At 42.7% G+C, this 20,170-nt stretch overlaps 4 protein-coding genes across 6 annotated transcripts; 2 read left to right on the top strand and 2 right to left on the bottom strand.

Annotated features, from left to right (window-relative positions):
- The first annotated feature begins 598 nt into the window (after positions 1–598).
- On the top strand, positions 599–4,650 carry cgref1 (cell growth regulator with EF-hand domain 1). Of its 3 annotated transcripts, none has more exons than XM_029144276.3 (7): positions 599–998; positions 1,922–2,024; positions 2,136–2,207; positions 2,724–2,791; positions 2,894–3,018; positions 3,100–3,201; positions 3,441–4,650. In XM_029144276.3, exons 1-7 carry the CDS (start codon positions 989–991, stop codon positions 3,702–3,704), a joined length of 744 nt encoding a protein of 247 aa, XP_029000109.1. In that variant the 5' UTR covers positions 599–988; the 3' UTR covers positions 3,705–4,650. The 3 variants fall into 3 exon arrangements, with proteins under 3 accessions (XP_029000109.1, XP_029000108.1, XP_029000107.1); XM_029144275.3 differs by having other exon boundaries at positions 608–998; positions 1,925–2,024; positions 3,438–4,650; XM_029144274.3 differs by having other exon boundaries at positions 611–998; positions 3,438–4,650.
- A 26-nt stretch (positions 4,651–4,676) lies between these two features.
- efcab2 (EF-hand calcium binding domain 2) lies at positions 4,677–7,354 on the top strand. Its single transcript, XM_029144277.3, has 7 exons — positions 4,677–4,787; positions 5,216–5,300; positions 5,540–5,612; positions 6,461–6,537; positions 6,702–6,744; positions 6,834–6,900; positions 7,008–7,354. The coding sequence occupies exons 1-7, from the start codon at positions 4,766–4,768 to the stop codon at positions 7,124–7,126; spliced, it is 486 nt and encodes a 161-aa protein (XP_029000110.1). The 5' UTR covers positions 4,677–4,765; the 3' UTR covers positions 7,127–7,354.
- Positions 7,355–7,714: 360 nt separating this feature from the next.
- Positions 7,715–13,988, bottom strand: adpgk2 (ADP-dependent glucokinase 2). The gene is made up of 7 exons (XM_029144272.3): positions 13,725–13,988; positions 12,564–12,723; positions 11,019–11,209; positions 10,833–10,929; positions 10,605–10,741; positions 10,366–10,502; positions 7,715–9,854 (listed from the first exon to the last, which is right to left on the bottom strand). The coding sequence occupies exons 1-7, from the start codon at positions 13,918–13,920 to the stop codon at positions 9,306–9,308; spliced, it is 1,467 nt and encodes a 488-aa protein (XP_029000105.1). The 5' UTR covers positions 13,921–13,988; the 3' UTR covers positions 7,715–9,305.
- Positions 13,989–14,548: 560 nt separating this feature from the next.
- ctsba (cathepsin Ba) lies at positions 14,549–19,363 on the bottom strand. The gene is made up of 11 exons (XM_029144273.3): positions 19,149–19,363; positions 17,254–17,381; positions 17,087–17,172; positions 16,872–16,986; positions 16,651–16,766; positions 16,294–16,379; positions 16,072–16,218; positions 15,749–15,865; positions 15,527–15,655; positions 15,298–15,378; positions 14,549–15,130 (listed from the first exon to the last, which is right to left on the bottom strand). The coding sequence occupies exons 2-10, from the start codon at positions 17,374–17,376 to the stop codon at positions 15,305–15,307; spliced, it is 993 nt and encodes a 330-aa protein (XP_029000106.1). The 5' UTR covers positions 17,377–17,381; positions 19,149–19,363; the 3' UTR covers positions 14,549–15,130; positions 15,298–15,304.
- Positions 19,364–20,170: the final 807 nt, after the last annotated feature.

Genomic DNA, 20,170 nt, shown 5'->3' with positions numbered 1-20,170 from the left:
ACGTGGAGTCACAAGCTCATGGATCTGCAAAGAGACGGGCTCGAAGGTGGGCTTGTGGCACGTGCCGCTGTTCCACTTGTACGAACACAAATCAGATTTAACATTACAATTTATGTAAAAATTATCAATCAACATGTTCATTATTATGTGTTTTAACTTTGAACAGGATTTTAAAAGAAAACAAACAAATGCTCAATTATTGTCATAGTGAAAGTGTGACTCCTGACTTATTCTAGACGCACTCCAGTGTATTACAGATACACTCTTGGTTGTATATGTGTGTGAAGTTATGTATAAGTAATTACGATAAGTGTGTTAATTCTATTGGTATGTGTTAAGAGTAACGTTGATTAACCCCTCTTCTCTCCAAAATATACGACGTTATTTGGAAGCTTATAAATTAAAGCAAATGAGGACATCTAGTGGTCAAATAGCGCATCGCACGTTAGCGTGAACGCGTCGACATAGTTTATAAAAATAAGCTCAAACCTTTGACTGACTGGACGTTTACTTATGATTTAATGCATCAGTAAAATGATCCAACAATATAGATTTAAAGTAAATGAGCAAGACATATTTGCTAATAACGATTCATCCAAGACCCGTTTTTGCTCTTTTGTGTGTCAGACGATGATTCTGCGTCCTTGTATCAGGACTCTCGCCGAGCACCGGCCCCGTTACCGGGCTCTGTCCCCGGTGAGGACGTGGCGTTGCGCAAAACCCGGAGCGAGGCCGCACGCGCAGAGTCGCTGCCACGACGGCGGCCCCGTTCTTCCACGTGGACCCTGTCATCGACCAAAACACGCTCCGGTCTCCGTGGCAGCCGGAGCGTAGGTGGGCGGACGCGGATGCGGATGCGCCGCCGTTGCGCAGTGCAGACCGGGAGGCGCCAGCGACGCGGAGCGGTGCGGTGCGGTGCGGTGCGGGGCAGACGTTCTCCAGTCAGGAAGCTGTCTGATTAACGGCGTTTAACGGCCACACGCTAGCCATGCGGACAGGTAGGACCTTCATCATCCGGTACCGGTAGCGCAGCCTTGTACCGGGCTGCAGCTCACTGCGCACGCAGGAGGAGCCAGTGCGCATGGCACAGCTCATAGGAACATTTCACGTCTCATCAACGCAGGACGCCCACGAGGATGTTTAGTCATTGTGTTACTTCCAGTTTAAAACAAGGCTGCTGTTGAGAGCAGGGGTCAGATACTGTGAGTGCTGATGGGTTCAGCTTATAACTATTAGTGCTGCAGCAAAGCTCCACAGCTGCAGTGGTAATGACACTGTCACATCTCAGTGAATGAGTGAATGGCTCAGTGGCACATGGACCAGTTCAGCAGTGGGTCATCTAACTTATAATAACTTAAAATGACGTCTTACTGATCTAAAATCCCATTCACAGACGGAGCCCTTCTCATATTTACTGTATGTGGTATTTTAGATGTAACATACAGTAAATCATGCCCATGGTAATGTTTACTCATTTCTTATGAGTAATATTACTGATAGTCTTTATTATTGAGGTCAACCTGTCTCAGGCAGAGCTAAAAATACTTGTGGTGTGTTTAATTGAGTTTGCTGTGATATACTGAGGTCCGCCGTCCGTAGAGGCTGCAGCACTGTGTTCATTCTGAGTGTAGATAGGTAGATAATCATCCTGTGAGTCACTTATGAAAGTTATGATGGTTTCTGGCAGATCCTCTAAACCAGCAGCAGTGTGTGTGTGTCTGTGCCGTCATGCTGCCGTCTCCATGAATATTTCAGTATCATGGTATTATTTTTCTTCTATCAAACCTCGGCGCTGTGCATAATGGGCCCGATGTGCACGGTTCGACACTGTGTGTTGTTCGTGTCGTGGCTGCTGCGAACAAACACGTGATGGCCCTGTTTCACTGAGAGCTGCAGCTAAACACAGTTTGTGCTTGTACAGTAGGTGTGTTTATGGAGGCGCTCTCAGGCAAACTGGCCCCATGTGTCCTGTGCCTGTTCCTGCTCACGAACCTGTGCCGGGCTGCACCGGGTGGGACACAAAGGTAGCGCCACCAGGCAGAACATTGGAAAACTCTCAAATTCACACTTCATCAATGTTTTATTGTAAAGAGAATATACATGTTGTCAGCGTTTATTGATTCATCCTTCCACAGGGAGGAAGCAGATGCACAGCCTCCCTCTGCAGCTCTGCCCAATCCTTTTGGCACTGGGGAGGAGGACCACCGGTGAGCGACACATGCACAATTGGCTACTGTTGCACATTTCACTCATTTTAATCCAAACATTCATTTCTTGCATAGGATTGAAAGAAAGCTTAGCTGTTTTTCTTACATTGTGCATGAATTAAATTGAGGTATTTGAGTCCCAATACAACTGAAAACCACATTGTTCCAACCTGCTATCAGATTTAGTGGCTTCTACTGACTCACATTCTGTGAACTTTGGCTGCTGTGTTGTTCTAATGACGTCACCTCCATCATTGACTGATAAGATTACGCAGTAACACGTCTCTGTGCAGCTAGTGTGGCCTTTGCATGAGCTAAGTCATAGTTGTTGCTTTTGTATCCTTTCTTTTCATACGCGACGCGGGCATAAAGGTAAATTCATTATAAGCCTGTCTTATTTAGACTTAATGACACCTTGAATGAAGCTGACATCTCGTAAAGCATTTTCATCTCACAGCTGATGATATCGTTAGTGCGACTCTGTGCAGGGCTGAACCTGTTTGCTGTGTTCCACAGGCTGCTGCAGAGCTACATTCAGTCCAGTCTGAAAGATGGAGGACCAGAGATCAGCACCTGGGAGCAAGGTGGAGACGTTTACACCCGCTGCTGCGATCAGAACACACAGTAGCCACTGGTCGGGGTTCGTGTTCGTACATTGTTCTTCATGGGTTCTTTGTTTTTGTCAGAGGTGTTTTTCCTGTTGGGTCTCTATGACTTCGATCGCAGCGGGCTCCTGGACGGCTTGGAAATGATGAAGCTACTGTCCGACTATCACTCCCACCACGCACCTGGTGCACAGGTGGATGAGCAGGTGAGGAGGAGGAGGCGCGTGTATGTTCGCTCACACACATCAGCCCTGGTGATCTGACGTGCGCCTTCTTTCTGAGCTCAGGTGGTTTCCATGGTAGATTTTTTACTCCAGACTCAGGATCTAAACCAGGACGGACTTTTGGCCCCGTCAGAGCTGCTGTCTCCCGCATTACCTCACACACAGGTGCAGTACAAGCCCATACATAATTACACAAACACACCATTGAGACAATGAAGGGTTACAACATTCTAAATGTTGTTTAATATACAATATTCTATTTATTGTTATTAAGATAACGGTGAAAAATGTTCATTGTTACAATGCACGGAACAGTATTATAGTCATATTGCAAATGCAATTTTGCATTTGTTTTGTTTTTTTTGGTCTTTTAAATGGCTGCTGCGTCAAACTTTCCACAGCAGGACTCCAGCAACAACAATGCACCTCATGCGGAGCAGGAGGTGGCAGCGGAGGAGACGCTGTCCCACCCGGGTGCTGATGAGGGGAAAGCAGGAGCACAGGAGCAGAGAGAGGAGGCTCACGCAGAGGCTCAGCCTCACGAGGAGGAGCAGCCGCGACGTGAGGACAAGCCAGAAGAAGAGGAAGCGGCGAAGGAGGCGGATGCACAGACAGAACGGGAGCAGAGCCTGGGAGTGGCTGTGCATCAGGGGCAACCTGAGATATGAACAGTCACACGCCGGCTCGTCCGCTGCATCACGGCCTGTGGGACGCAGCGTGCTGCGTAAGAGGTAAAAATACCACTATCACCTTAGAGAACGTCTCCATTTTTAGCCTCACACAGGATGGGTCTGAGTCCTGAGACTCTGCAAATTTCACCGAGCTGATGAAGGTTGATGATGCATTTGCCACCATATTGATATTCACTTTCTGCAGTCGCTCCCTGTCATTTCATTATAAATGCAAAGACTGCATTCATGTGAACACCAGCTCTGAATTTAAATTGTAGTTTGTCAGCAAAAACGGATGCAATCATTAATATGGTAGTTTTTAAATAATGGAACAATTGTAAGAATAAGTAACTGTTTTATGATTTAATTGTGTCCTTTTACTTAAGGGGTTTTGCATACAATCATACTGTGTTTGTACAGTATATAGAGACTGTTTCATGCACACATTGAATAGAAACCTTGTATGTGAGCCTACTGGGCTCATGGTTTACAGCTAATAGTTCAACTCAACATCTGGCCTTTTTCAACTCATGTAATTGTGTCATGAATCTACATTTGTTCTTCCTTGAGAATTTACTCAACCAACAAAATTAATTTGTTTAGGAAATAAAATTATAATATTTGCAAAATGTCCTTTTCATGCACACTTGGTCCTAATTTCTTTTGATGTGTTATTGTTTTTTGTTATTTGAATATGTCTAAATAAGTTTAAGTCATGAGGTTACACTGTTCTACCAAGCTTCACAGTTACAGTAAGTACAGTAGGGCCCTGTTGTAATACTGTATACTGTAATACGGAATACTGTAAGACTGTATTTGCAAACTTGTGTTTAAACTATGAAATTGTTTAAAAATGTGGTCTAATTAGTTTTATTTTGTGATCATACATGCATTTTTACCATGCTGGAGAAAATAAAGGAAATATTACTACGTTTCACTTTCATTGTGTTTATCTTTTCTTTTTGTCAAAACTGAGTTTGTGCCAATTGGTTTTGCGGGAGCCATCGGACTTCTTTGACACGGGCCGTTGCTAGGCAACGTGCCCGCAACAAGCGAGCATGGAGAACAAGCAGACTGCAGGTTCGTAGCACATTGTGTTGTTCTGGGCGTGTTTGCCGAATCCTGACAATAAAACATGTTCATCCTCGAATTTACTTTAAAACTGTTCGCACTCGAAACAAAGATGGCGGCATTCGTTCGACCTGCGTGGAAGGTCCAAACGTGGTCGAACTACCTGAAAGACTTTTTGTCGTTAATCACACGACATCAACCGTAAGCCAACAAAATTTTTAAAACAAACAAAAGACATACAATGTCTATATGACCATTTTTGTTTACAAAAATGTCAGTATAGTGTGTTTTGAGAAAAGCTCATGTAATAGTTTATTTCTCAGAACATCATAGTTTAGTATGTTTAAAAAGAAAGGATAGAGTATGGCTCCTACCACCACATTCACCCACACTGGTGAGTAAAGTTGACATAATTCTCGCCTGTCTTTCATTTTTAGGTTACCTGGTGTCGGATGTTCACAAGAAGATTAAAGCAGCTTTTGAAGCGTTTGACTACGAGTCTAACAACACAGTTGACGTCCGGTTGGTTCCTGCAGTACAAGCAGTGTTTTCTATATGAACACATCCGACAATAAAATAATAATGTCGTTATATTGTGTTTTACTTTTATATGTGGCTATAATCAAATATTATTTATATTAGAACATAGTGGAGGGATATCGGTAGGGTCAGTGCTGCTGGAAGATTTATATCTAATGAATATTTTAATAATACATGTATTTGTGGTTTCAACACAAGCTTCTCTTGTTTCTGCTTTTTAGAGAGATTGGCACCATCATCTATTCTCTGGGCTGCTTCCCCACTCAGAAAGATCTACACGACTTTATAGCTGAGGTGAGAACAGTGTCTGCTTAAAGCATGCTCATAATTCATATAAACATGTGATGCTTTCGTCAGGTTAAGGCCGTAGCATTTAAGTTAATTATTTAACAGTGTCTAATATAGGTTGTAATGGGAAAAAGAAGATTCAGATTCAGATTGGTTTATTTGTCATGTGTAGGTTAACGCTCAGTCAACAATGCAATGAAATGCTTATACTGTAGACAGGAAGGAACCGGCGAACTCACTCATAAAAATAAAATACAATAAAAAAGCTTTATAAATACCAATAAAATAAACCAGTGAATACAGTTGCTAAAATGAATGAGTAAGTAAGTAATGAGTAGCATATTGCACTGATAACGGTTAACATGATGTTATGTTGAGTTAAGGAGCCTGACAGCCTGGTGGTAGAAACTGTCTTTTAGTCTTTAGTGTAGTCAGGCTCCTGTAGCGTCTGCCAGAAGGTAGCAGGTGGATTAGTCTGTGTGTTGGGAGACTCTCAGCGGTGGTGAGGATGCCGGTGTTCATGCCGAACTTCTTCAGTCTAGACATCGAATATCCAGCTGCAGATGGGATTTTAATTAATGAAGAGCATTCTCACAATTGTTCCCTTGTCCAGATGCTTGAGAGCCGTGTGCTGCTACAAAAAACAGCGTCTTCTGTGGCTCTATTTGCCCTATAGGCAAATTGAAGTTAATGAGGTTACTACTGATACTATAATCGAACAGTGACGTGTACAGTAAATGCTGTAGTTTTCACTGTGGTTTTTGGGATTAACAATATCCCCTAGTTAAGGTGCTTTAGTTTGGTCAGAACTTCTAAAGACATGAAATTCCATCCGTGTTGTGCCACTTCCCCAGGTGGAGGAGGACCACTCAGGATACATCCAGTTAAACAGGTTCCTTCCAGCCATGGCCAAGGTGCTTCTAGAGAACAGGTGAGACAGAGCTTTCGTCTCCACTCTGTACCAGCCAGTAGTTATGTTAATATGAATAAGAAATAAATGCAGTTCATAGTAGTATCAGAAAGTGAATGGTTCTCCTGTGCAGAGGCTGTAAAGCGTCGGCCGACCTGCCACATTGAACTTGTCTTGTCTGTTAGGTTTCCTCCCATTGCTGAGGACCTGCTGCTGCAGGCATTTGAGGTGAGACCAGTGTTGTTTCATTATATAGTTAATATCTACACTGCAGAGTAAATATACTTTAACAAAACCCTTCCACTCTGTCGTTCTAGGTTCTGGACAAAGAAAAGAAAGGGCACCTGGAGCCTGAGGAGCTGATGAGATATATGACACAAGAAGGTAAAGCAGAACCCTTTAAAAATATTAGTATAGTGAAAAGATTTAGCAGGTCATTGTACAGTGATATGATGCCATGTTTATTCTACTGCTGAACACCTTCACACCAGGTGAGCCTTTCACTCAAGAGGAGATGGATGAGATGTTGACGGCACTCGCTGATCCCGAGACCAACTACATCTATTACAAAGACTTAATCAGCCAGTTGACCATTGACCCTAATATTTAGACAGACTCAAAGACTGGTGTTTCATCGGAGATCTGCACACGCTCAAAGCAAAGCTAGTAGCTCTGATGTGTTGTAATAAAATGTAAAAGGCTGAGTGGTCACTCAGCTTAATACTGTAACATGATCGTGTACGTCTATGTCTATGACTGTATATGCAGTGTCACAGGATGTTTGGAGGATGTGAATCTACTCCAGATTCTTGTGCCAGGACTAAAGAACTAAACATTCCACTCGCATGTTTATTACGTTTGTTAAATATTTGCTGGAAAAAACTGATGGCACTAAGTGAAGTTAAAGTTTCAATTTCTTATCCAAATACAGGCCTGTGTTAGAGGATACTTCTGCAAAATACAGAATATTTACAACAGCAGTTCATAGAAATATGTTTTATCAAATTACTCAAATCTGCCTTAAGCTGCAGTAAAGTTAATCAATGTGACAAACCATGTGTCCACTGACATGTACTAATGAACAGCAGTAAATGAAAGGATGAAGTGATCGGAAAGTCAGCGTGTTAAATGTTAGAAGATAGTGATGTGTTCAAAGTGATGTGCAGTTATAATGAACTTTATCAAGACACAACACAGATGACATTATCAACATAGTTTATCTAAAGTGATTGAAGTGTTGACATGGATGGAAGAGTTGAGCACAGCTTTGGAACATGGATGACAGAACACATGCGGTTCTCCATATGAGCACAAGTACATGAGAAGGTTTAATTCACAGTAAAAAACATGACCCGTTTCTCTCAGCTTGCAGTAACCACGAGACGAAAAGCACAACCCTACAGCAACGAGTGTCCAACAGACATTCCCTTTCACTGAACAAGCATCCCAACAGAACGAGGCTCTTTTGCCTTCAGCATAATCAAATGCATTCAGTCCAGCCTTGATACACAGATAAGACTTAAAGGGTTCCATCACCATTGAGCTTTTTTCCTTGACCTCATTGTAACAAACTATACTTAAAGATTATCTTGAAGCAACTTTTAAAAAACAAACACAATTTAATTATTTGCACAAAAACAATACTCTGCTTTGAATCTGAGGTGATTGTGATACATACTTCATAGTGAATGGAGAGAAGTTTGGTCTGTGGTGGAATGTTGATTCCAAGCAGTGACAGAAGTAAGAGTTAACATCATTCACATTCATGTTTCAATGCTCTGCTGATAAAGAAGATTCACGTCTATTAGCTTCCAGTCAGACCCGCATCATGTTGCCAGACCTCTCCTTCAGGAAAAAAGGTCATGTGAAAAGAGGACACACCTTTAACTTATTTGGTCCTTTGACAACGGAAGATGAAGTTAAAAGAGCAGGGGAGGTAGAGCAAATTTCTGACATCATATCCTGCTACCAGCAATGGTCTCAACATTTTTTGCATTTTTGCACTACAACAGACACACAGGAGTCTAAAAACAAATCATACACATCAGAACCAGTAGACGCACACAAACACACACAGAAGAATCGCTGTTCAAACCTAAATCCTTTTCTAATAGAAGACACAAGTTTCAGGCCTTTTCTGAAACTGCATTTGGTGCAAGGCAAGAACGGTCAAAGGCTTGTTTACTGATTGGATCTGTAGTTGTTACATACTAAGAAACATTATACCAAGAAACAAATATACCAATAAAGCCAAGATCCAGAAATGTCTCTAATTATACAATATTGGAGACAACTGCTGCATAGAAAAGTCACAATTTTAAAAATCACACGTTGTGAAGAAACCTTATCCCTCTTTATCTCATCCTGACCTGGAGGAGTGGAGGAAGTCAGGCCTTCAGAATCACTAGAGTCACATGATGGGATACATACTTTAAGGTAGGCAGTGTTTGGATTTCTTGGGTCGGGGGGTGTTGCACTCAGGCAAAGGCACTGAAAATACATAATTTAAGGTAATTCATCTAATGAAACCTAATGGAAAGAATCATTTTCAGTAATGTGGTTCCAGACCCAATTAACAAGAATGACAACAAGGATACTGGTTTTTCACTAAATTCACAGTAGCGCCAGACCAGTTAATCTACAATGAAAAATAAATGACGAATATACCCATCATCTGACTCCTGTGATCGCTAGACAGTCTGTCTAGCCTGTATCACAACTAGCTCAAGTTTCCAATCACATTGTTTGCCAACAGCTCCCTTCACATAGACAGAACATTTAGTGTCGGTTTAGATCTGCAGCACCAGGCCAGCAGCTGAGATGTTGTCCCCTCCACCTGCAGTTTGATAGACCTCGGTGCACACCAGCACCGGTGCCACACAGATCTCGTAGTTCTCCTCCTCCCAGCAGCTGACCGGTCTGGATTCCTGCAGGGGGATACGCTGGCTGCCCTCCTGCCGGCTAACGGAGAAGGAGTCATCCATGATCAGCCTGGCCTTGGTGGGGTTAATGTCATTCGAGCCACAGACATGGCGGTTAGCTGTGAGGGAGGCCTTGGCTGTGGCTGACATGGTGTTTTTCCACTGAGAACCACGTGTCACAATCATAGCTTGAAAGGCCAGAGTGTGAACATGGAGCCTTGTGAGTGGCTTCCTCCCCGAAGCTTCAGGGGCACTGGCATCGCTGTGACGCTGGTTCATAATGCGATAGACCTCCCTCATCTGGTCCAGGACAGTAGCTACACGAGGGTTGGGATCTGACAACACTGTGATGTTGGAGCCTTTAAGAAGGCTGAGCAGGTTAGGAAGCTCCTGTTCATTCATTCCTAATGAGTCCGCCTGGGAAAGCAGACAGGGAGGGGATGATTCAAGATGTGAGCTTCAACATGGCCAATACAGCAAACCCTCAAACACTCACGGCAGTCCTCTCTACGTATGTCTGTGTTGTATGTAAAACAATGCAAAAACAACCCGAAAGAAGCATATTAGCCTCATCTAGCTGCTAAGATGTTATTTATTAACTGTGAGTAGTTGCAATAATAATTTGAATTTAGGGAACATTCAGCTCATTTAGGTATTACCATATGAACAATTACAATGAAATAAAACCCAGTACTTAGAGTTACATACAGATTCTGTTGAGTCGTCACTGTTTTCTTTACTTAACAAATTTGACTAAACAAATTAAGTTTCTTCCTTCCTTGTGCAGTAGTATTTGCATTGTTTCACTCTACTGTGCGACTTCATTTGTCTAGAAAGAACATTGAGCCTTCTCGGGTCTAGTATAATTCTACTCACTAGCAGTTCTCATACATATGTATTGTAACTGATGTAAATGTTAAATACATACGTAAGGGACGACATAGTGAAGCAGGTCTTTCATTAAACTTTCTTCCACAAAACTGGCCATCTCAAAATGCACACCAATGTGAGGAGACGACGAGGTCAGGAGGTAGGCCAGGCGGGAGAGGAGAGCTTCACGCTCACCTAAAACGATGGAGGAACAGATGGATGAAGTGTTTAAAAGGACGTGAAGGGATGACTCGATACAGATAGTAAGATAGAGAGAGACGGACTGTTTTCTGTTACCTGTCTGGAAGGGGAAGTTATCCATCATTTGCAACCCGCCGACCACCAACAGGTCTGGTTTGAAGTCTATGAGTTTCTGAGCAAACTCCTCCATGGAGGCCAGGTAGGGGTTATGGTCATCACTGTGAATGATGTACCTATAGAGACCAAAACCATTAGCATCAATCATCTTCTACACATACAGATAGACAACACAGCTCTCTAAATAGTGGGGAAACTGACTCCTACCTGTTTGCTCTACGAGATGTATAGCGCCCCCAGCTAGCTCCAGACGGATACTCAAGGATCAAATGGATATCTGGTTCTTCCACTGTGTTCCCTGCCACTGGAAAGACAGAGGTAGTTGAGGAGAACGGACAAGGATACAGCACAAACAAAAAGATATTTGAAAAGGCTGGGGTCTTGCCTGTGTACCTGTAATGTGCTGGGACAGGACATCAGTAAAATCAGTGCTGAAACTGCCCCCTAGTAACACATCACATCCTTCAGTTGCCATGCGACCAGCCATTGCTGGAGCATTACCGCCTACTGACCATCTGTTCCCAGGTAAGTCACGGGACGCCTCAACCAGCTCACTAAAGAGGGTGTCATTTAACATAAAGCGCCTGCAGGAGGAGAAAAACAAAGATCAACAATGTTATATATATATCACTCTCCCAGTTTGGCAGTTACAATGTTCCTATCACCATGGGTACCACCTGTGCCCTCACCTTCCACATCTTCTCTACCTCTTTTTTCAGCCCTTGGTACTTCTCGCCTTTCCTGTGCTCCTTCTTCCTGATGCTGCTATCACCTGGGATTGCTACATCTGTCACTACAGCCTTGTTCTCTTGTTTATCCACCACTATGTCGGGTTGGTTGGCCATTACCACTTTATCAGTCTGTATCTGGAAGTCCCACAGGATCTTAGCTCTGTTTTTCTCAACCTCCTTTGGAGGTGTGTCCCATTTGGACTTTGGGACTTCCAGCGTGTATTCAGTGCAGATGTTCCTGTACACTACACTGGCCACTTGTTTATAGTGTTTCATGTATGCCCTGCCTGCTAGCATCTTGCATCCCACTGTTGTGCTGGATTGTTTCAGGGGCATCTTTGCACAGCCCTGCACCTGGGGTCCTGCCTGGTATGGTAGATCCCTACTAACACAACTTTAGTCATGACCCGGTGTAAACATTTCAGATTCAAAATTTCAAAAAGGTTACAGAACGAAACTGTGACCTATAGAAGCTAAATAATTCTCTCACACTCATTCCCTTGCCTGTTTAAACATGATGTTTGTTTGAGTCTGTTGTCTTTATGCGTTAGTTCCAGACAATGAACAATGGCTCACAGTCGCCCGAAAAGGAGAGATTAGCAGTGAGAGAATAGAGAGGGGAAGAGAGTTCAACCACACAAATGCCTGTAACAGTGGTTTAGTACCTAAATGACAAACATCAATCCCAAAAAAAAACAAAGACTACAACACAAACAGTAACCCAACTGTGTGTGTGCCAGCTGTGCACATTCCTGGTACGAGTGTGCGTGTGTGTGAATAGCTATGGGTAGGTAGAGGAAGAGAAGCCTGAGGGGTGCAATACAGAAACTATGTTAAGTGAGCTTTCGACTAGCTTCAAACTGTTCATTTTCTCACAATCCTGCACTAGCATAAAGACAAACACACAAAAGTGTATTATACAGTTTGTACTGTATAGAAAATGAAACTCTTCTGTGGATTTTCCAAATCATGGTATGCAACGTGTGATATCTTGTTCTTTCCAGACAAAAAACATTTCTAAGCTCTTCAAAGTTTGTCTTTGCGAAATGATCAAAAATTCTTCTGTCATCATCTTGCTTGAGGAAAAGAACTTCAATGCGTGTCTGTGAACATGTAGCACTTATGTCCAACTCTGACTTTAGGATCAAGTACCTTAACTAGAACAGAGTTATTTAATGGACAGCTCTAATTCCCACAGACCACTTACTCTGCGGCAGCTCCTGGTGCAAAGAAGTAAGCAAAGCTCTCAGCAAGCTGATCTGCACTTTGTATGTAGTCATGATGAAGGGGCTGGTCTGTGGGAGGGAGACCAATCTTTTTTAATAGTGATACGCCGTCCACTATCAGGTCAACACAGCCTCCAAATCCTGAAGATAAATGAGAGGGAGAAATAAACATAATGACTCAACATGCAATAAATATAAAGATGCTTGGTGAGAAAGAGGAACATGAGCAACAGCTTTAAGGAAGGAGGAATGGAGACATTTATGAATCACGAAGCCTTGTATAACCGAAAGCCTCAGGCATCCTGTTACAAGAAGCAAAAGTATTTTATATTTAAAATACTTTTAAAAATTTGCCCATGTCTGGCATCAAGCAAACCTGAGCCGAGTCATCTGTGCTTCTACTGAGACCTCGCCATGTTTCAGTGAATGTCCTGTTTTCACAGCAGACATGCTGAATGTAACCTAATGCACCCAACCAGTATACATAAGGACTACATTAGAGGCCTGGCTACCATGATGTGTGGCCCAGCCTGCTGCTCAATTAGGTAAAAGTTGTGCAGATAGATTGGCCACTCTGTTGTGTTGTTTGTGTCAAGGTACAAGGATCAAGATTTCAGGATTACATATGAGGATTAAGTTTAGGAGACACAACAAACTTAAATTACATACCTACAGTTTGCTATATATTTGAGATTTACACAGTATAACGATCAGAACACATCTTTACCCCTCGTCACTTCAAACACAGTCATGGTGAGTCAGTTTGTTTGAGCATAGCTGCTGCAAACACACTGTCCTTGCTGATTAGTACTGACAGCAGCTCATGGTCACAGCTCTTCACCTTTATCTCTCACCAAACTTAATATCTCCCACCTGAGCCTTGATAAGACAAATGCACAAACAACAAATATGAAGCATATGAAGGTTTTACCTATTGCCTATTCTTTTTAGATATATTTTAATTAATTTAGCAGCTAAGTGCAACGTTTCATTTTGGCTATTTTTTTTTATTTGACAGTAGGAACGATTCCATAAATAAAAGTAAACAGCTTCCCAACCAGAGCGCCATAACGTCCGTAAACCTTTAAATGCTACATGTAGCTGCCGTTAGCTGTGGCCAGCTCAAGGCTAACTCCACTTACCAATGGCTACTTTCGGTCTAGCGACGCTGCTCCTCCCGACTTTGCGTTCGGCCCGCAGCAAAGAGGACAGGACCGTGTCCAGCCGGTCGTCCAGCATTTCATCATAGGGTGCCCGGAACCAGACAGCCAAAAACACTACAAACAAGGACACAACCGGCCCATATTTCATCCACGCAGCCGAACCTGCCCTCTCCATCGCTCGCAGAGTACCCAGCTACAGCTGCGCTCACCCAGTGTTGTCAACCGCTCAGCCTGTCAGAGCGGAGCGTTTGGTTGGCCGTTGTTTTTGAAGCCGATGTGATCCGGGGTGGACGGGTACTAACCTAAAACCAGCTATTCATACACAGAACATCTATATAGCAATACGTTTGTCTGGTCTGCATATAGTTACTGTTTATTACATTACACACACATTACACATGACATTAGCTGTGTTTACAATATTTTTTTATTTGTAATAAAGCAAGTTCTTTAGGTTTGTTCCGGTAGGCTGACACCGGTGAGACTAACGAGCAGCCCTTTTATAGAGGAGGCGTGTCTATTGACAGCAAGGCGCAAGCGTTGAGCGTTTATCCGGAAATATTTCTTTTTCAAAAAGTCTGACGTTTAGGGTTAGACTTTTTTGCATGTCAGCAGAAATCTATTATATAATGTCACAAAAACACAATCCATTACTGCAGGTCAGTCTTAATTTTCTGCAGCAAAAAAAAAAAAATAAAAAAAAAAAGATTCACATCTCATTTATCAAATAGCTTGATAAACATCTTCAGGCACAGCTTTTAACAAAAACATAAAATAGCTGCAAACACACAAGAGAAATATAATGGGATTCAAAGTTTGTTTTATTTAGTTCAGAACATATGTGCAAATATTATTGGCAGACAACACATCTCATGTCCAATGATACAGTTTGTTTAAAAACGAATAGTTTAAAAACACTAACAGGCACCAGTAACAAAGATTATGTCTACGCCTTATTGAGTGGCTTTGTGGCACAGAGTACTAAAATGGAATTCTATATAAAAGCTTCAATTATAAAAAAGTAGGAACATTCAGTTAAACTGGCTTCTGCTGCATTAAGCAGAATGTCATAGTTTGTTTAAAATCATCTACTGCTCAAATTGCCTGAGAAATTATAGATTGAATGTGCATGCATGTGTTTAAAACCACTCATGTCAAACATTTTAATCTTCCTTGCTTTAAAAGGGGAAAGCAGCAGAACCTTATACAGATGATTCGAAAGAACCACCTTCAGTTTAAACAAGGTGATAATCTGCTCGGCACATAGTGACCATTATTCTGCTAACCCCAATGTAAACGTTGATCAGTGGGCTTCATGTGTAATGACTAAAAGCAGGAGTGTGTTGCCCTCTAGTGATCATGGATAAGACACTGCAGCTCACAACCTGAAAAAACAAACCAAAAAAAAACAAAAAAACAAAGTCAAATTTAGGTCACATCAATATTAAGACATAGTAAGCAATAATGCCTTAGACTTTAAAGGGAAACAGACAAAACAGTTACTGGTTGCAAGAAAAAAAAACAAAAACAAACAGCAGGTTTGTTGTCTTACCTTTGGTTTATTTAGGAATTCCGGCAACAATCTCAGACTCAATACCACAGTGATCTTCTCCACGCAGGATTTTAAAGAATCCTGATGTACAGTAAGAGAAACAGAAGTCAGCTTAGTAAAAACTTAAAAAATAAAACCTGCCTACAGTGGTATTATGAATGATGCCTAGTGGATTGATTATCAAATGATGCTAGGAGGCTACTGTGCAAAGGAGTTTGTCTCTGCTCACCGTTTTCACCCCAGTCTGTGTTCCAGGAGTTGGCACAGAGCCAGTAGGCAACGCCATCCTGCTCGCCCCAGCCCAGGACTTTGATGGCGTGGCCACCCACAGCAGACCCAGCCTTGTGTTGATACACACCTTAGGACCAAAGTAAAAGAAAAGTTGTACATTTACGGTTTTCTTAAAACTCCGTTATCCTGCCTCCAACATACCCCGTGCTTGTGAACTTACCAGACTTGTACATTAGGAAGTCTTCATAGACTGTAAAGGCTCCTTCGACTGGGCCATTCTTGAAGATCTCAGTCTGAATCTGCTCCACGCTGTCATCCACACTGTAGGAGGTTTTACCTACGGCACACATTGAATTAGGATCCTGTGCTTCATGGGTATTTATACACCTGTGCTCACCAAGGTCCTTATTGGTGCATGTCAGAGTAATTAGTGGCACAAGATATATGCAACTAATATTATGAAAGTAGAGCAGGTGTGTCAAACTGAAGCCAGTCCCTCAGAATTCCTGCTGGCATGGTTAATCCTAATTTTTCATGTTTTACCATAATGCTTGTCCTGGCTGTAGCTGGGTGAGTATCCAGATTCACACTGCTGGACACACTGGGGGGTGTCTCCACCCTCTCCAGAGCAGGGAGGTCTGCTGCCATTCACATGGTGCTCACAGGGCTCGATGGTGTACGGCCGACAACCTACAGACACATCGGTGTCACAGTTGTAGTACATGCCTGGTCCAGTGTAGGAGTCTCACAAATCAAATCACTCACCAATGTGAGAGTTGTAGAGACCTCCAGTGACCAGTCCCTCCTGGGTCCAATATCCCCAGGCAGCTGAGGGGTATCCACCATTACATCTATGAAGCAGAGAAAAAAAAAAAAACACATCTTAATACGGCAGCTTACACAACTGGTTCACTGTCATCTATTACCAAGTAGATCTGACATCAGGGCTGAGCCACCAGACAACAGTGACTGGAGCTATGATGTATAAATGCATTGCTAAAGTGGATCCATCAAACCCATTCTGCTGTTTTGACATTTCTGCACCTTGTCTGATTTCATGTCCCACTAACTAAAAGCCGCAATTTAACCCAGCAGCACACAGCTAAGGCTCTTGTCTCTTACCCCATGCCACAGCTGTCACAGCAGGTCAGCAGATCTTCAGAGGAGATCTCCACATTGACCTTGCCCTGGCTGTGGATACACACGCGGTCGGAGATGGCCTCAGCAGCGCCAAACGCCTGTGGGCAAAAGAACCGAGGCTCAGCACAACCACGCACACACGAAGCAGTAAAACATACGAGATGGCATTAAGTGTCAGTTAACCAAATATGAGTTCTTCTCACCCAGCAGGATCCACAGGAGCCCTGGTCCCTGATCTCCTTTATGGTCGGACAGTTGGGCCACTGCTCTCTAGAGTCAAAGTTTTTAGGCAGCTTCAAATCTCCAGCATATTGAACCCTGCAAAGAAAAAGTCCAGAATGACTGTGTGTAACTCCAGTACACGTTGCCTGATGCCAACATAAAAGCATTAAAAACATCTAATACATGTAACACTCACATGAGTGGCAGTTTGGGGCCCTTCAGCATTGTGCCGCAGAGTTTCTGGACGTAGCTGTAGTCAACATCACGGAAATTGTGCCCAGCCTAAAGAGAAGCAGTGAGCGTTAGGCGATTGAATGACTCACATCAACGACACTGGTGGACACCGAACAGAAGACCGGTCACCTTCCAGGTAGTGTTGAGCTTATTGATGTAGTTGACCATCTCACTGGAGAGAGCATGGAGGTGGGGTCTGGCCAGGCTCACTGAAAAGCCAGCAGCCAACAGCAGGAAGGCCGCACGAAACATTATGTCTGAAAGATATAAAAATACAAGTTGATTTAGTGGAATGCTGCATATAACAACACAAAAATACGACACAGTAGAAACCACTCAAAGTTCCATCAGACTGAAGCTCAACCAAAACACAGAGAGCACTTATAAGTACGACGCTCTAAGCAGCAGAAAAATCAATAGCAGTGCAGATATCGAGCCTCCTAATGATCTCAGAGGAAGCATCGGGCTGCACTCAGAACAGCCCAACAAACCAGGTTTTGCAATTCTGATCAGCAGGAGCAGAGAACAAAGGCTCGTCAGAAGGAGAAATATTCACTTCAAGCATGTGGCAAAGGTGTTTACATGTAACCAAGCTGTTCTAAAAATAATTTAAAACTGTTCAGTTGCTGAAGTGAGTTTTAATGGGCTTAAGCTGAGCACTGGTCTTGAGTTAGTCAAACATGTTCAGGCACATTTTCACATTTTGAAAGAAATTAAGGCGAACGCAGAAGACAGGAACAGGGAACTGGTTTGAAATCATATGACTGAGGAAAGCCAGCAAAAAGTACACAGGGAAGTAAATTCCTCTGAACAAAAGAAAATGTCATTGTGAAATCATTGAACATACTTTGAAGAAACCAGGCTTTTGTAACTGTTCAGCCATCGATACCACAAGGTGGTTTTCAGCATTTTTAATTTTGGGTATCAAAAACAATCAGCCTCCCTGTTCATCCAACCTTCAACAGCTTTCTGTCATATCAACACTAATGCTGACTTAACCTGCTGAGTCATGCTGAGGCCTTGCCGTTCCCTTGCGTCTTTAAAGGCAACTTCTCAGAAACCAGGAGCGCCGCTTTCGCACTGATGATCGAATCTGGTGTTAATGGTTTCAAAAAGGGCACGGGGCTGTGAACGGTTTCCTCTCGTGTGGGAGGTTTCACATCAACACAGCTGAGTGAGTCAGCGTCCAGGCGGCTGAGCAAAGATGCTCAAGTTCAAGTGGAACAAATGAGCAGCGGCTGCTGCAGACATTAAAAGGACGCCTAGTCAACAAATTGCAACATAATTTATCGTCCATTTTTAGTAATGAACAGTAGCAAGTCAACATAAGCTGTGATTCATCAGGAATGTTAGCTACTTCCACCTTTGCCTGCAGACACAAAACTCACTTCCTGGTTCGTAGGGAAGCCACCAGGACACTTTCACATGCAAATGTGGATTTTATTTTGCGCCATTTGGTTTTATGGTTTCCGTTAAATCTGTTCTTTTATGTAAACGCAAAGAGGCTCATTTCCGTCGGCGACGACCTCCTGCTGTACCTCAGGCGTGACTGTAACAAAACCCAAAAGCTTTCAGACCGTTACTTTGTTTGGAAGCAGAACTTTCACTTTCCCCATTCAATGCACCGGGATTTCAGTTCTCGGTCCCACGCGCAACATAATATCAGATGTTGTTGCAGCCTCACATTAAAGAGTCAGATTTCATTGACCTTTGTGTCCTACTGATTACTTAAAAGGGGCGCAGGGTTGGACACACGAGCGCCTGTTATTATTACGGATAATAAAGTTACAGAAGGTCAAAGTATCCGCACAACTGTAAATAATGAACTAACCGTTGATTGTTCCGCTTGATGCTGATTAACCACTGTTCATCAAGTCGATGTGACTTTTAAATATAAGTTAGTTGTCCTGTAAAAACGCACGACTAGCTACATGCTAACTGCTAACGGCCCATGTAAACAGCTCAACGTCTGAGTAAAACAAGGTGCTAAACAGCCCAACAACCACTGAGTAAACTCCAGGTACCTGAACCGGTTCGTCGGCTACGATGTGATCAGGTCTTCACTTCCAGGTTCCCCTCCGTCACCGTCGGTCTCTAAAGACACAAACACGCCGATCAGCCTACTTTATCGTTTCGTTTGACGTAAACGCCCCGAAATCACGTGATGCGGTCACATGAACGCGGCTCATGTGATCGGTAACGATGTCCAAACCGTCATCGCTGTCCTTTCTCTTTGTACTGCGACCTGAGCGTGACTGGGTCAGCCTAGAATCTGGATCGGATCAGCACAGATGCACAAAACCTAAGTTTCGACGAGAGTTTGGTTTAAAGGCACGTGGTAGGACTGAAATACTCACGCTGGCCACAGGGGGCGCCACATTCAGTCGAAGTGAAAAGCTGTAGAAATACACCATCGGACTAAGTACTAATAGTATAATAGAAGCTTTCTAAGACATATCTATTTTTATTTTGGCCAAAACCACCAGATTCTTCCAAAATATAACTTTATCATTCCAACAGCAGATCTTGATCAAATATGGATCCTTATTTAAAAAAGGGTTAAACAAGGGTGACCTTATTTTCAAATATTTGTAAAACAAATTCACACACAGTATTTTGTGAAATGTGGGATGGCATTTTATCAATGATTTATGTTGTTCTTTAATTATATTGCTTCTGACTAGAACAAGAGAGTAGATTATAAAGAGAACAAGCTAAACAAATGATAATAATATTCATAAAACTGTTTTTGGGGTCTGCTTTAATCTGTACATAGATTAAACTCAGCAAGACCTGAACATGTGAGCGTTGCTTAGAATAATTTAAAGACAAAAGAAGTCAGTTTCTTACTGGAGTATACTTAAGTATTTTTCAGAGCATGTAGTACTTGTACTTCACTTGCTCTTCCACGTGTAGTGGTGCATGGTTTAAGTTTTCAGTCAAGTACCTACACTTATACTAGAGAGCTGATTTTGCATGCAGTCATGCAACATGATGGCTTTTTTAAAAAAAAAATACAAGCATAGCGTGTGTGGTGATACTGGGT

The sequence above is a fragment of the Betta splendens genome, chromosome 3 (assembly GCF_900634795.4).
Source record: "Betta splendens chromosome 3, fBetSpl5.4, whole genome shotgun sequence".
In the NCBI taxonomy this organism is placed as follows: Eukaryota; Metazoa; Chordata; class Actinopteri; order Anabantiformes; family Osphronemidae; genus Betta; species Betta splendens.
This window is presented reverse-complemented; position numbering and strand designations above follow the sequence as displayed.